Here is a 15,126-nt window from a genome sequence, read left to right as displayed (position 1 = left end):
AAATGGATTCCTGGAAAAAGCCTTAAAATCGAACAGCCCCGCGACAAAATTGAATTCAGAGGGTATACCTTGGGAAAGCCAAACCCTTTAAAATCTTGCCCTATTTTAGCAAAATTTCTCCAGGACTCCATAAGACATTTGTTAACGACCCAGACCAACCTAGTCTTTTTCTCTCGTAATGTTTGTGTGTATCCGTGTGTAAATTTTGTTTTTGCTTTCAATTTCTTTTTTTGTCCTTCGGAGTAGCTCAGTTTTAGGTAGTGACGAAAGGTGTAGCCTACGTAGATGTAAGATTACTATGATGTTAAACGGTTTCCCGATGAGAGGTTTGTTTCGGACAGAAAGTTGTTATTGAACGAGCTATTGACGCATCCTCGGTTGTTTCTGCGAGATGCTATGAATGAGAGTTTTCTTTAAACTCGTGAAGCATAAACTATAAGAAAACGTGAAGGGGTTTGGAATTTCTATGAGCGATAAGAATCTTTCAGTATTATTAGCAGCCATAATCCGAGAAATTTCGACAAAAGACCTAGGAGTGAGAATGGTAAACACTTTCCTATTCATTAATAACGCGAAAGGCGAGTTGCATCAACAGCTGATTACCGATATCGAACGCAGGTAAAAAATTATCTCAATTTTACGCGTGTGCAGTTATGGCTTTTCTCAGAGCTGGAAATCCTTGTAACACAACTCAGGTTATATAATAAATATTTTCAAAGGCGTCATCTTAATCCAGTCAAATTAAAAGTAAGTACTTACAATGTACAAGGTTTAGATCCACCAGACTGACATATCTCCATCTGTAGGCTACACAAGCTATAAATATGTAAAAAAAAAAAAAAATTCCGCTAACTCATTGATTGAGGGAAATTTTAATTTTCAGGCTATTGTTTAACAATGCAAATGTATGTAACTTGATCTTACCTCCTCTCTTGTCCTTTGGGTCTTGTTCAAACTATAACTTTTATATCTAGAACAAGGGATACTTAGCAAAAACGGATTGGGATATGGATCGCTGAGATGCTTTAGAATAAATAGTTGATTTGTATCCTATTTATGTTTGCCCTCTCATTTTTTCGGCAGTTTTTCCAGCCGGAATACTTCAAATTCCATTTTACAACAGAAAATTTCCTCGGTAAGTGTTTTAAGCAAGGGCAACCTCTTTCTAATTTACGTCAGAGACAGCAAACATGCGTCAATAGGATAAATTTTGCTCTATAGTTGTGCGTGACACAGAGGAATAGAAGTCACTTTTGTTAAATTCAACATATCTTGCAGAGAACGAAATAAAATCAATTCCATTTAGAACCCCTTTTATGAAATAATTCAAATAGTACGCGCTCTCTGATTGGCCATAAAACCATTTTACATGAGCATATGTAAATACGGTTTTCGTTCCTCTTTCATTAGTTATTTTATAAAAGAAATGTAAAATAGTTTCCGGTTTTACATAGCCTGATGTAAACACTTGGGAGGTTAGGGCTCGATAAGCTGGAAACCACTCCGATTCGCGTCGTGGTTTCCTACGCTTATCTCGTGTTCTCCCAACCTCCCGCGTGTTTACATCAGGCTATGTAAACACGGAAACCATTTTACATTTCTTCACTAAAACTCTCATTGACCAACCGAGAGTGCCATCGATCTCCTCTGTGAAGCAATTTTACACTTATGGCAAGTCAATGGATAAATGTACATTAACCCCCATTAAGGTTAGGGCATTGGTGATGAGGATTTTTGTAAAGTATAAGTCACCAGATCAAATTGGGTAGTCTTTTCAAATACCGGGACTTGAAATAGTTAGTAAATGAACTGATGACATTGCATGAGTCCAGGTCGACAATGCTGGAGATCGCTATAATATTATTTCACGAGGAGTTTACTTCGTGCTCTCTAGATAAGATACCTCAGTCTTCGATTAAATCCGTGATTCAATCGATTGATCATAGGCCATATAAACCTACACAGGTAAATTGCGCTCGCGTCTTGATTCGCTTTGACTTTTTCGGCTTTATTCCCTATCCTTGTCGCTTTATCTTCTCCAAAAGAGGACAAAACTAAACTAAAAAACTTAAGTTCTGGGTTAGAAACCCTGTTTCAGCCAAATCCCTCAAATTTCTTTGAAGCCTTGTGGCTATCTTGCTAGAAGCTTGGCCGAGCTGCCATCTTTGGTCCACGGTTAGCACAAGTTAGGAAGTCAACTAAACAATTTCGCCGATAATTTTCTAAGAGCAGAGATCACTCACTTGAACGCGCGCTTTCCTGAGGAACTGAGAAATTTCATCTCAATCAAAAACTTTGAGGCAAAAAATGTTTTTAAAACCTTTACGGCTTCGAAAACCTGGTTAGGCTGCTTGTTCTGGACGTTGAGGTTGAAATTCCACGCTATGATTTATAGCGCCTGGATCGCGGCATGGAAAGATCGACGGCGGTATTTGTGCATTTATGAGAGGATGACCTTTCGCGAGACTTTACCTTTCTTTCGACTTCGGACTTTCATCAGCTATGCCTCCAAGAACAGGTCGATCACAGCGAGTGGTTTCTTACAATGTATTTACCGACAAGGCCATTGGCATTCGACCGAGACTTCTCTCTTGTTTACGTCTGAACAACATCCTTAGGCACCTCTTCATAGTTTATGCCAATGATTTACCATCGATTCCGCAACGGCAAAGGACTATTATGTTGACGACACTAAACAGTTCAGGTCCTTTCGGGTCCAGGACAGTGAATCAACTGTGGCTAGGCTAAATAACTGGTATTTAACAACAGATAACCTCTGAACCCGGATAAAACCAGGTAAAGATCGTGTCCACGAGAAAACTAAGAGAAACCGGGCGGGGCAATAATACTCATAACACTGTTTTGGTTAAAAGAGTATCGTTTACATCTGAATGAGGGGAGAATTTTGAATAGCGCATGTCGAGCCATTTTCGATAACTTTTTCCGAAGCCATATTTGGATTATCTTCGAGTAAACACACCAATTGATGATGAACATCAAGGGCACACATGTTCTAACTTTTTGACAAAATACATACATACATTTCTCTGAGTTGGCTCAGTTGCAACTTATGGCTCTATAATCATTAGTTAGATTAGACACAGCATCGTGTAACCAATGTTGCAATACCAGATCCGATTTGCTTCGTTGCCTTTTTGTAATGTCAGGCAGAGTGAGAGCTCCTGATAAAAGCGATCAATATTATTGGTCTTGTACTGTGTGTTAATTTTCGACTTATATGTAATAGCAGCAGCAAGATCATTTGCTGCCCTCAAAACTAGGGTAAATAAAAACGACATTCTGACACCCAATTCGTCATCTTTGATTACATCAACCCTGAAACTATGTTCAGCAGTTGACTTTGACAGTCATTTGGCAGGTCAAATCACGCTTTGTGTTAGTCTAATATACTGGGTTCAAATTATGGCAAAGGTTACTTACCTACTTTTCATTTGTCATGTTTGAGTTAAAGATTCTTTCGGAAAGCATATTGTTAAGTTTTTAGAAAAGAAATATTTTATTCACTAGCCTAAGTTGGTCCATATCAGGAAAAACTGTTCCCTCTGTCTTTAGTACCGTATCTAAGACTTCGGGCACAGTTTTTCCGAATACGGACCACACGGCTGGTAAATAACATATATGTCTTATCTTCAGTGGTGATTCCTCATCGTTTTCGCGTAATTGAAGCTCACTCAGAGTCGCTCTTGTGACTAACAAGGGATATTAATTCTCTCATTTCTTCCTTATTGCCTCCCTATTCTTCCCTACTCCAGCATAGCAAAGGCACTGGGGCACAATTGTCTCTTTCAAAATAGAATATTTTGTGAAAAACAACAATTTCCTTTAATAACATAAAAGCACCCGTACTGGCTTGAGATTCCTATATGCAAAAATTTTAAATGTTTAAAAGCCACGTGTCAGATTATGTCATGATTAATCTGAGTAAATCAGGCAACCTCATGCGCATTAAATTTTACTGATATCGTTTCTCTACTTCACCTGAGACTGACATGTACTCTTGTAAGTCTTGTAAATAATTTCGTTTTTATTTTTTTGGCCGTATGAGAAACATTTTTAAGATGACCATACTATTCAACACTTTGTTTCTATTGTATCAGAGCAATAAGCTACGGTGGAATAGGAATTGTAGTTGCTCATGAAATAACGCATGGATTTGATAGCAATGGTAAGTATCATTTAAAGCTTTGTAACAAAGTTTGTAGTTGGATTAAATTTTCGTTTTTCATCTGATAAGAGCCATCCAGTTCATCCAGTTACATGCAACTCGACAACATTTTATGCAATAAAGAAAACCTGTTCTCTGAAATTTTGGCTTACGTCATCAATTTGTTGAGAAGTGGTAAGTAGACAGAAGCCTCAAGTTGTCAAAACCTCAGCCCCTGTTCTCTAAAGCAGAGTCAGGACGATCACTGTCATCGTGAAAACATTGATCTTTCGATCACTGTATTTTCATATTTTATAATTATCATGATTGTTATAATCATTCTGATTACTATTCATTGTTATAATCATCACCATTATTATTAAGATTTTAGATATATGAAAATTCACATATTTGCACTGCGGTGGAAAGATGAAATTAGGAGATCCTCGCAGCTAAGAACACTACTGAAACGAGTAGTTGTAAATAGGACCTGAAAAAAAAAAAAAAAAAAAATTTCAGGCCCGTACGGGATTTGAACCCAAGACCTTTGCGATAACGGTGCAGCGCTCTACCAATTGAGCTAACAAGCCAACTGGGAGCTGGTCAATGAATTGGGTCCAAATAAACATCCAAGTGAATGAAGATTTTAGATATATGAAAATTCACATATTTGCACTGCGGTGGAAAGATGAAATTAGGAGATCCTCGCAGCTAAGAACACTACTGAAACGAGTAGTTGTAAATAGGACCTGAAAAAAATTTCAGGCCCGTACGGGATTTGAACCCATGACCTCTGCGATACCGGTGCAGCGCTCTACCAATTGAGCTAACAAGCCAACTGGGAGCTGGTCAGTGAATTGGGTCCAAATAAACATCCAAGTGAATGAAGATTTTAGATATATGAAAATTCACATATTTGCACTGCGGTGGAAAGATGAAATTAGGAGATCCTTGCAGCTAAGAACACTACTGGTCTCTTCACCATTATTATTACCATCATCTTCATCATTACCCTGATTATTATTATTGTTAGATGATACATGTATATGAACGGTTTCGAAATTTGTTTTTTACCACAATTGGCAGTCATGTCGCAATTTGATTGGCCAATTTGCCATTGTAGATAAGAGTAAAGATAACACTGCTCGCGTTAACCTGTCTCGCAATGGTCACGTACTGAAAGAATCGTTTTATTTGCTGTCGATATTGTGGTAAAAGTCAAATCGACCGAGGTTAAGTGTGGGCTGCGCCTCGTGAGTCCACAACATTTTGACCACGTCGTCGATAAGAGTAAAGACCACGGTAAACCACGTCGATTTGTTAATTGTAATTGAAATGGCACCCAGTCAGAAATAACGCAAAAAGCAGTTTCGAGACAATTAATCTACATGTGAAAGAGCATTATGCTAAATGTCACAAAACCATTCTCAAATGATTCCCTTCCCCTTTTTTTCAAATACTTGGAGAATAAACGCTCACAATTGCCAATGAATAATTTTAACGCGAGTTGCACTGTATGTAAATATGTTACCCCTTTTACGCGAGTAGGGCTGACGGAAATCGAACGAGTGTCCAACGCGCTGGACATCCGTGCTAGATGTTATAACTTATATGGCCACCACCCAGGGAGATCGAATTTTTCGAATTGACTCAGGGGTGAATGGTATCAGGATATGGTAAAGAACATAATTCTTCCCGTTACTAACAACACAGAGAACGAAAGATCTTGTCTCTTGCTGATTCGGGATTCGATTAGGTATTGAGATGGCTGGACAACAAAAGAGTCAGGTGCCCACATGTAAAGCCATTTATTCTTTAAACGTTTCTTGTTTGCTTTGTCATTTTTGGAAGACTCCTATATAAGAGAAGGCACGTTGCATTCACTCAAAAGAGTTTCAGTTTATTTATATGATTACAATGGCAACTTCAAAATAAATCTTGCGAAATAACGGCTATCATGCCATGTCTCTGTGGGAGCTGATATTGAAAAAAGTTTGAGCACAGTTCTCGTATGAGGGCCGTATGAAATGGCGTGAGCGGGATCAGGAAAGTCACATGGGCCCCGAGATGCGAACAAGAAGGAGAAAAGTAGAAATAGCGGCAGTCATACAACATTTTAAAGAGCTAGGTCGATCGAAGGAGAAAATATTTGGCTCTCGGTCATAAGTACATATTATTATGAATTCTTTCCTCCTGGTTGTAGAAAAAATTGCTTTATTAACGTCTCGTGTAATACATCCTTTGTCTCTTTTATCTAAAAGACTGCTCTCAGAAAAGCTTGTTTCCCTATTCTATGCTTTCTAGAAAGTTCTGTTGAGGACGGATAAAACTTTAAGTATCCTTTTCTTCACTGGTTGTGTCATGTTTACCAGGATTGAATTTTAAAAAAATGAGTCCTCTCTCTTCACGGTTGGATTCTCCAACACTACATGCAAGCTAAGAAACGTTTTTAATGTTGGTTTCTTCTAACTGTATGAATATGCGTGGTTTGAACACGATTCATGATTCTTGCCGAGAAACTCTTTTCTCAGCAAGACAAGGCATATTTTTTATCTGATTACAACAAATGTTTCCCTAAGAGAGATCGAAATACCTTGTTCATTCACCATGACGTGCGAAAAAGATCTGCAAAGTAAAGCTCAAAACTTACGATCGAAACATGCAGCGAGACGGAGAGATAATTTTCCTGCAGGTTATGGCTGACTCTCTTACTGATAGCTGAGAAATTTTCCGATGTACAAATGCGGACTGCAGACCCATATCATGCCTTCCAATCATCATCATCATCATCGCTTTCGTGTTGATTCTCATGTTTTTATTTTTTTTCTTTTCCTTAAAAAGATTGTAGTCGTTCATACACCTATACATGCACTTGTGTTGTAAAATCATATATTTCTGACAATGTAGTCGCATCTGATGTCAGTCATTACATTCCGACTGCATACTAGTCTCCCTTCAGGCGGTATGGTAAACTGGATACGCTTGAAGTGACTAAATCGTGAAACAAACTATCACTAATTTATTTATTTGTTTTTTTACCACAAGTATTGGTGCGTTTTGCTCTTGTTGCTAAAATTATAAAATTATTATCAATATCATGATAATTATCATTGACGTCAGCTGTATACTGTTCTTATTTATGCTCTTTTGCAGGTCGGAAATACAACAAGAACGGTGATCTTGTTAACTGGTGGTCTGAGTCATCTAACGAAGCTTTTGAAAAAAAATCTCAGTGTTTTATAAGGCAATATTCAAACTTTGAAGCTTATGCGAAAAAGGTGAGTGCATTTGACGCAGATCATAAGAGTCAGACTGTGTCTTTCCTTTCGTGGAATGTGACGGTGTTTGAGAAAAATATGAACCACTGAAGATCCTAGTCAAGATCCTAATTAAGCGCCCGGTATTTTAAGACAGTAAAAAGCCACAAAAAACAAGGGTATTTAAGTAAACGGCCATACCGATGCGTCTTTATCTTACATTTGCAAGGATTAAGTAAATCTCGCAAAATGCCGTAAGCTAACATTACGGCAACAGATTATCTACCGAAGATTTTAAGTAAAATGAGAAAAATATGAAGTGAAATGCATTGTTTGCTTCGATGACACTTTGAGATGAAAGTTCCATTTTTAGAAAGGGGAATAAGGCCTGAACGTCTGAATTCATATCCAAGAAATATATTTCTAATACCAAGACGGTGTCCCTGCGGGTTATGCTTCGCACAACCATCAAGCATCGTGTATCTTAAGATCTCTTTCACAATAAATGTACAACCAAAAGCTGAAAAAATTATTATTGTTTACAGGAATTTTTGGAAGGCTTTGCTCGTTTAACTTGCCTTAGATTGCCTTTGATTCGTTGTAAGGAAAGTGCTCAAATAGACAGATGTATAATAAATTCTTTTAAATGACCAAACTTGTTCGTTAAAAGTCACTGGATATTAGCCTCATTCTTTTTTAGCATGTTATGAACCTCAACCTCGATTAAGTCCATAAAAACTCCAAAGAAAAAAAAAATTCGGCCAATATCCAGCCATCTTGACCTCACGCTTAGTCAAAAACACATACAATGTTCCGCTGAAGTCTGAGGTCTTTAACTATTTACTGTTCTGCTATAACCCAGATGAGCATTTTAATTCCAGTGAGAGAGAAATCCTTTTGTGCTCAACAAAATCCGCCTTTCTGATTGTATTTATAACCTTAACATGGTAAGTTTTGGTATTCATCATGCATATAGTGTCTCCTAATCCTAATTCCATGATACTTTCTTAATATAGCTGAATGGTATCCAAACCCTTGGAGAAAATATTGCAGACAACGGAGCTATCAAGCAAGCGTTTATGGTACGTCATTAAAAAAACAAAAAAACATTTTTCAGCAAATATTATTTTCAGTGTTTAGTGTCTTAATTTACTTAGGCTGCAGAAACATGGAAACGTTTTGATATTGGAGCATTTTGCATTCAAATGGCATTTACTTTTGTCGCATATGAGTTATTCAAAACCTCGTGAGATCTGACAAATCAGAAAACTACCGTGCTTTGTTTTGTCTGTTAACCTGGTATGACTGTAAACATAAGACCCCGGAGGTATGCGATGACTCTTTCCCGGGACCCTCTTTGATGGAAAATCCTTTTAGCCGATAATTGCTGTCAAAAGTTGCCGCTAATAAAAAGTGTCTTTTTACAGGCTTATAAAAAATGGATTGAGAAAAATGGCGAGGAACCTCAACTTCCTGCACTGAATTACACAAATGAACAGCTTTTCTTCGTAAGTGCTGCGCAGGTAAACTATATATCGATAAAATATTTCTCCGCTTCAGGTTATTCGCTTTTTTATTCGTGTATTCATGTAGCAGACAGTACTAGTTTAGTTAGAAAAACTCTCTTCCCCCCTCTTTTTCTATATATAATTTCTAATTCGCACATCAACCATTTACATCCTTCTACTATCATACTTCTTAGTACTATTTTCACGACGCTCAGCGGTAATGCTGTTCGATTTTGACCATTGCAAAAGACGCGACTTTCCTTTTCCCTGGTACAAATCAAAATCAGTGAAGAATTCATGCATTTGAAAAACTAAGTTTAAATTCGAGTACTTCACACAAATGCAGCGTGTAAATATATCTAACATGATGACGATCCTCAACCTTTTTGAGGCAAACCAGTGGTGATAGTGCCTTGTGAATCTGAACCAAGACGCTTTTTTAGGGAATTCCACCCCTCACGAGGAAGTCTCAAACTACTGACTCATTCCAATATTTCTTAGGTGGATTGTGGATCTATTCTTCGCCCAGTTGCTTTGAAAAAAATTGAGCAGGCAACACACACTCTGGATCACTGGAGGTAATCTGGATGAAAAAAATCAATTAGAACAAAATCAATCTAGGTGAAACTAGGTAAACTGGGTGACCAAGATGAGCTTTTATTTATCCTTCATAAATCTTGACGCTAGTGCCGTGATCATTTAAAAAGCGCCGTAAATCGAGGGCTTGTGTTGAAACCCGCTGCTAATTGCCCATTGTTCTAGTAAACAAGTCATTCTGATTATGATTGAGCGAAATCTTTTTTCCATATGATAAATCCTATATTGATCAGGCTTGTCGGACAAGATGGCTGGATAGTAGCTTTTTTTTTTTTTGTTTTTTTTTTTACGTTTTCATAGACCTCGACTCGAAAAAAAAACCAAGCTAATGAGGGTTCCACACAAAGAATGAATATCTATATATGAAGAAAAAACTAATCTGCAAATTAAACGAAAAAAACAATTGTTTGAATGACAAGAGAACTTAGTTGACACTTCCTATTGTATTTCAAAAAGGGTGAAGAAGTATTATCAGCTGAGTTGATGACGTTAATTGGCCCTTCGTCAATCGCTCTGACGAGGGGCTAACACACGAAACGTCAGCTTTTAAAATCTTTACAGTGGCTAATTTACGTTATCAACTCAGTTGATAAAACTAAATTACCCTGTTATACTCTTCCACCTATGCAGCACCACAGTTTCTTTAGAAAATTACCCCTTTATGCATTTGAAAAAGAAAAAGTTAAATAAATTTGTAATAACAACAGTCAGCCAATATCCAGCCATCTTGACCATGCGCTTACAAATCGGCCATGTAATATGGTTGGTCTAAGGCTCTCTTAAAGCCCACAGAACGATTCGTAACAATTTCGTGCAGGAATCTTCGTTTCATCGCGTAAACTTCTCCTGTAGCCCTTCTGCTTCTCAGGCAATTGTCAATCCTCATTAAAGTCACGCATATACTTCCTTGAGATAATTTTCACATTCTTCAGAAAATGGGAATGCTTATTGTCAGCCGATAAAAGTTTTCATTTTTTTTCAAGTTCTCTCGTAATGAGGACGTTTAGCCCCTTGCTATGCATTGTGAAACATTCAATTTAAGTCGGCAAGCTAGCGAGGTCTTAGTGACACTGGACATCTCTCTGAAAATAGTTGTCAAACATTAAGGTCCGTGATCACATTCTTTTTTTGCTGGTGTCCTTCAAATGTTAAATACAGCTAAAAACTCTCCATCCTTTGTACCGATTCTTAATACTGGTTGCCTCAATATCAGATGGTGTGTAATCTCATCATCACGCCTTGCGCGAAGTCTTCTTAAACCCATTCCACTTTCTTTTGCCTTACCTCATAGTCTAAGCAGCCCACCATAGAGTTTTTTATTGGTGAACGTCTGTTTCCAAAATACATCATCAGCCATTTGAAATGTTTGGTGTTGCTCCCGTGAATCCCTTTTATGACATAGCGCATGCACAAGGTTTACCTATTTCCCAAGGAGCTACCATGATAAAAACCCTTTTGTACTGCACGGCCATACATCCATGACATGACGTGTGCAATTTCACTTCGGCTTTTTTAAAGCCGCTGCCTGCGACGGTTTTACAAATGCACTGCGTTGACACAAGTATAATATGTCAGATCTGTTCTTCTGAGGTTTAGATACCTTCCAATTCTTTCTATTTCGTGTTCTGTCCGTGTTAGGAACCCGCTAAGCATTCCTTCTTCTTCGTTTACGGTTGATCTCAAAGTGCTGATGTTTCACACTAACATCTATGACCTGACTCGTGGCTTAATCTTATTCGACTTCAATGGGAACGTATTGTTGTCTTAATAACCATTTTCATTTATTTTTGTTATCATTAAAATTATTATCAACATAGAATTTGCATCTCTTCCATCATAAGTATTTGCTGCTATTTTGCAAAGTGAGATGATATAGTTGTAAACATCTACACCAAAGGAATCAAGGCATATCCTATAGCCTCACGTAATGAAGGGCCTTCGCAAAATCTTGCTGTCAACAACTATAAAGCTTTTGGAGCAAATTAGTGGCTTAAGGTACTCCTGTTTTATAAATCAATGTTTTAAAATACTCATTCTAAGTCATGACTTGATTCATTGCGAAAATGTAACACATGTTACACCTCTATCTTTTAGTCCTAGAAATTTTTGGTGTTCCACTGCTCTCTCCAACAACCCTGCATCGGTGTAAAACAAAATATCGCCGATGAGGCGCCCTCTTCAAGGTCTCGTCCGGCATAACAATGTCAATGTAATTTCAATGTAAATTAGATGTGTCACATGAATTAGATGGGTCACTGCCATTTCTTGTCTCAATTTATTGCTGGCGTTTTACGTTCTGCTGTTATATAGTTAATATTTCCCACTGAAGTCTGTCAATCAAATTTTCTCATGTGATTTCGTTAGTGCGAAGAGCTTAATCTTAGCAAAAGAAAGTATTTGTACTTAACCATAAAAATTAATCTCTTTGTTTTTGCCTTGGTGAGATCACTTAACCTAATGATGATGCACATTTTCCTATAATTACTGTTATGCCTCTAAGCGAGAGTAAAGAGTGCGTAAACGAATTCTTTACCTCTTCGATACCGTTTAACTTTTATAGCTGTTCCGTTATCATGCGCGCTCGTTTCGTATTCCGCAATATCACGGGTTGACTAAGATTTGCCTCGATCACAAATTTGCTGACTGTCTCATGAAAATTTTGGCTAAGCACCAAATAATGACAGTAAGTCTGTTCTCACCAAGGTAACCGACGAGGATACTATGGAACTATGACTTGTTGTTGGCCAGAAAATGCTTTTACGCTGAGTCATCCCCAATATTGCTGAGCAGCAATCCTCATCCTTCTCTCTGATCACCACTATGTGTCTACATTGACTTCATGTTTACTCGAGGCATCCTCGCAGCCTTCTCGCTTCCTCCATTCAAGCTGGAGGACAAGCTCGCGAAAAGTAAAGCTCCGTTTGGTAATTCAAAGGTTGTTGCCCTCGGTTATCTGAAATTTTTGGCTATCATAGAATTTGATCAAGACTATCGTGCCACAAAATCGAGAGGCAAGTTTAGCTAGGGAAGTACCGTAGGCGACCTGAGAACGTTATGCCAGACACCATCTTCTCCCTCCCATGCCACTGACGATTGTATTTTTCGAGCAAAGGGTTGCGTTTTATTTGGAATAATAGCCCCTAATTATTTCCTTAACATGCAGCATTGGGAGTTCAAGCATGTTTGTATGCATTATTCAAATACTAGTTCTACCAAAAATCGGACAAATGACTTCCTGCTTGCGTAGTTAATCATCCGCTTGAAGACTCCGCTTTTTGTAGCTCATCCCTGATGGAGGATAAACTTGAAATTCCCCGCTTGGGATAAGGAACTTTTGCACGACTCAGTATTTCTTTATGATGGCCTTGTAAATGATTTTGAGGTTATCCCAGAATCTGACCTTTCTTGTGTGAATAGTCACGGTAAAGATAACTATGCTAGTGCTAACTATATGCTAGTGTCGCGTGCACTGAGTTTACTTCAGGTATAGAGGACATTTCCATGATATTAGTCGCGTTTCTTCAAAATGCTCAGGGAAATCTGGCCCGATTATGGTTTGCAACCAACCTCGTGATCACAGCAAACGCTAACTGGAGTCTTTTTGGATGGAGTCTATCAACACTGTAGTGTCCTTTTCCTAGACGAATTGTTTCTACATTATCGTTGATGCCGAGTCTGTCTGGTGTTGGGTGCCTGTCTCTCCTCGGCATTGTCAGCCGCAAAGATTTCGCCAGATTTTTGGAAGAAATAACCCTTTTTGCTATGGGTAGCTCGTGGATATTCGCCTCTGGTCATTCCTGCACTCCAATAATTCTTGATCCTCTCTCTTATGTTGTCGATGTTGTCTACACCATGTCTAGACATGGTTTCCAAGCAATTTTCAATTACGTCGACGATTTTCTAATCATAACCTGTCTTTTCAACAGTCTCCGTATCTAAGTGTCAACGTCTCTCGCGGGTCGTTGAACTCTGCGTGTCATGTTGTCCACAGTGGCCGCACCTTTCACAGAGTTCACAATGACTCTGGGTTCTGGGCATCTACGCTAATGGCCTTTAACTCGTTCTTTCTCTAGCTCCACACCGTCTTCACCACCAAATTATGGCATATTCTCTGTCCACTCATTTGCGGCTTCTGAAATTTAAAATGGCAAATGTAATTTTCTGGAATTGTTCATAAGACTCAGAAGCTCACCCACCAGATCTTTACTCTTTACTCACCCATTATTTCAATTACATTATTATTTATCAGTTACACTAAGAACAACACTACAAATAAGTTATATGGCCAGTATGACTTACTTAATGAAGATTAATTTCAAAACGAGTCAAAATTACACTATTAACAATGTACATGACAAAACTACGCGCTTCTGATTGGCTGAAAACGACTGAATTCTCATGTAACACGAGTGCAAATTACAAATAGCACGCGCACGCTTTCAAAATTTCGTCTGTCTTGACCTTCTGTGCCTTTTTTTTTTCTTTTCACGTACATGATCAACAAGTAATAACTTGATTTGCCTTGCAATTTAGTGTAATAAGCGCTTGTAATTTTTCAAAGACTACTGATTGCGCTTGCCCTACGGGCTCGTCCAATTTTGTTGTTTTTTAAAATTTCACTCGTGCTTATCGACACCAAATTGCCCTCGAAATCACGTCATTACCTTTACAAACATTAATAACTAACCTGAACGTATAGTTAGTTTACCATCCGTTGTGCATTACGTGCGCAAAACATATTGCTCTTTAGCACACTTCACTTACAAACATACCGAAATAATTACTTGCATCACAATTGGTGTGACATTCATCATATTTGTGAAAACTTACAATACTAGCAACGCTTACAAAAGACATGATGATGGTAATAATTATGATAATACTGAATTACAAAACAACCCTTCAATCTTCAGATTCATAATTTGTTTCTTCTCTAATGAAGAGTTATTAAATTCTGGTTTCTATTGTACAATCACTTGGTATATTGGTAAAAAAGAAGACGCTTTGTTGGTTAAGAAGTTTAGTTTTATAGTTTTATAGATAGAGAAGCCTAGACTGTGCTCTGTTTTGTTGGAAAGCACACAGGAACCCGCTGGAGCACGAAAGAAGTGTGGGGAGGAACACGAGACGTAGTCGAGTGTTTCTCTCCACTTCTTGAGAACAGAACACAGTCAGGGCTTCTGCATTTGTTTTTTAATAAAGAATCCGTTAAATGTGACAGATTTAGCTCAGCTCTATGCTTTGTACTCTGATAGAGCACGCTCTTTCAACCAGTGACAGCGCGCGTTATATCTGAACTTTATTATAATTTACTTTGGGGCAAATGAAATGATTCTCCATGAAGCAGGAGATGTGTTTTGTATACTATCGTCTCAAGCAATTTTTAACGCTCTTTCGACCACAGAAACGTCTCACATTTTCTCCATCAATGTTTCTCCAACTTTTAGGGTTTACCTTCCCAAATAAAGCTGAATTATAGCCTGTTTCTCATATGCAATGTTCGGGAATAATGAGCACAGGGGTGTTATCATCTGTTTCGAGAGGCCACGTGTTTTGATAGTGCTCATCCTTTCACAAAGCTAAGTTTTCTTCACGGCCA

General features: G+C 38.1%; 1 protein-coding gene across 3 annotated transcripts in view; it reads left to right on the top strand.

Annotated features, from left to right (window-relative positions):
* LOC131796911 (endothelin-converting enzyme homolog) overlaps nucleotides 1-15,126 on the top strand; it is a 49,540-nt gene that overhangs the window by 32,745 nt on the left and 1,669 nt on the right. Inside the window, exons 13-18 of one of the 3 annotated variants that reach the window (XM_059114531.2) lie at nucleotides 1,084-1,135; nucleotides 4,119-4,186; nucleotides 7,319-7,443; nucleotides 8,439-8,504; nucleotides 8,850-8,930; nucleotides 9,432-9,508. In XM_059114531.2, coding sequence (XP_058970514.1) covers nucleotides 1,084-1,135; nucleotides 4,119-4,186; nucleotides 7,319-7,443; nucleotides 8,439-8,504; nucleotides 8,850-8,930; nucleotides 9,432-9,508 — 469 coding nt within the window. Of the gene's footprint in view, nucleotides 1-1,083; nucleotides 1,136-4,118; nucleotides 4,187-7,318; nucleotides 7,444-8,438; nucleotides 8,505-8,849; nucleotides 8,946-9,431; nucleotides 9,509-15,126 lie in introns of all 3 variants that reach the window. The other 2 variants (XM_059114530.2, XM_059114532.2) reach the window with 2 other exon arrangements.

This window comes from Pocillopora verrucosa, chromosome 9, assembly GCF_036669915.1.
Source record: "Pocillopora verrucosa isolate sample1 chromosome 9, ASM3666991v2, whole genome shotgun sequence".
In the NCBI taxonomy this organism is placed as follows: domain Eukaryota; kingdom Metazoa; phylum Cnidaria; class Anthozoa; order Scleractinia; family Pocilloporidae; genus Pocillopora; species Pocillopora verrucosa.
Note: the sequence above shows the minus strand (reverse complement) of the source record. Positions and strands in the feature narration are given on the sequence as shown.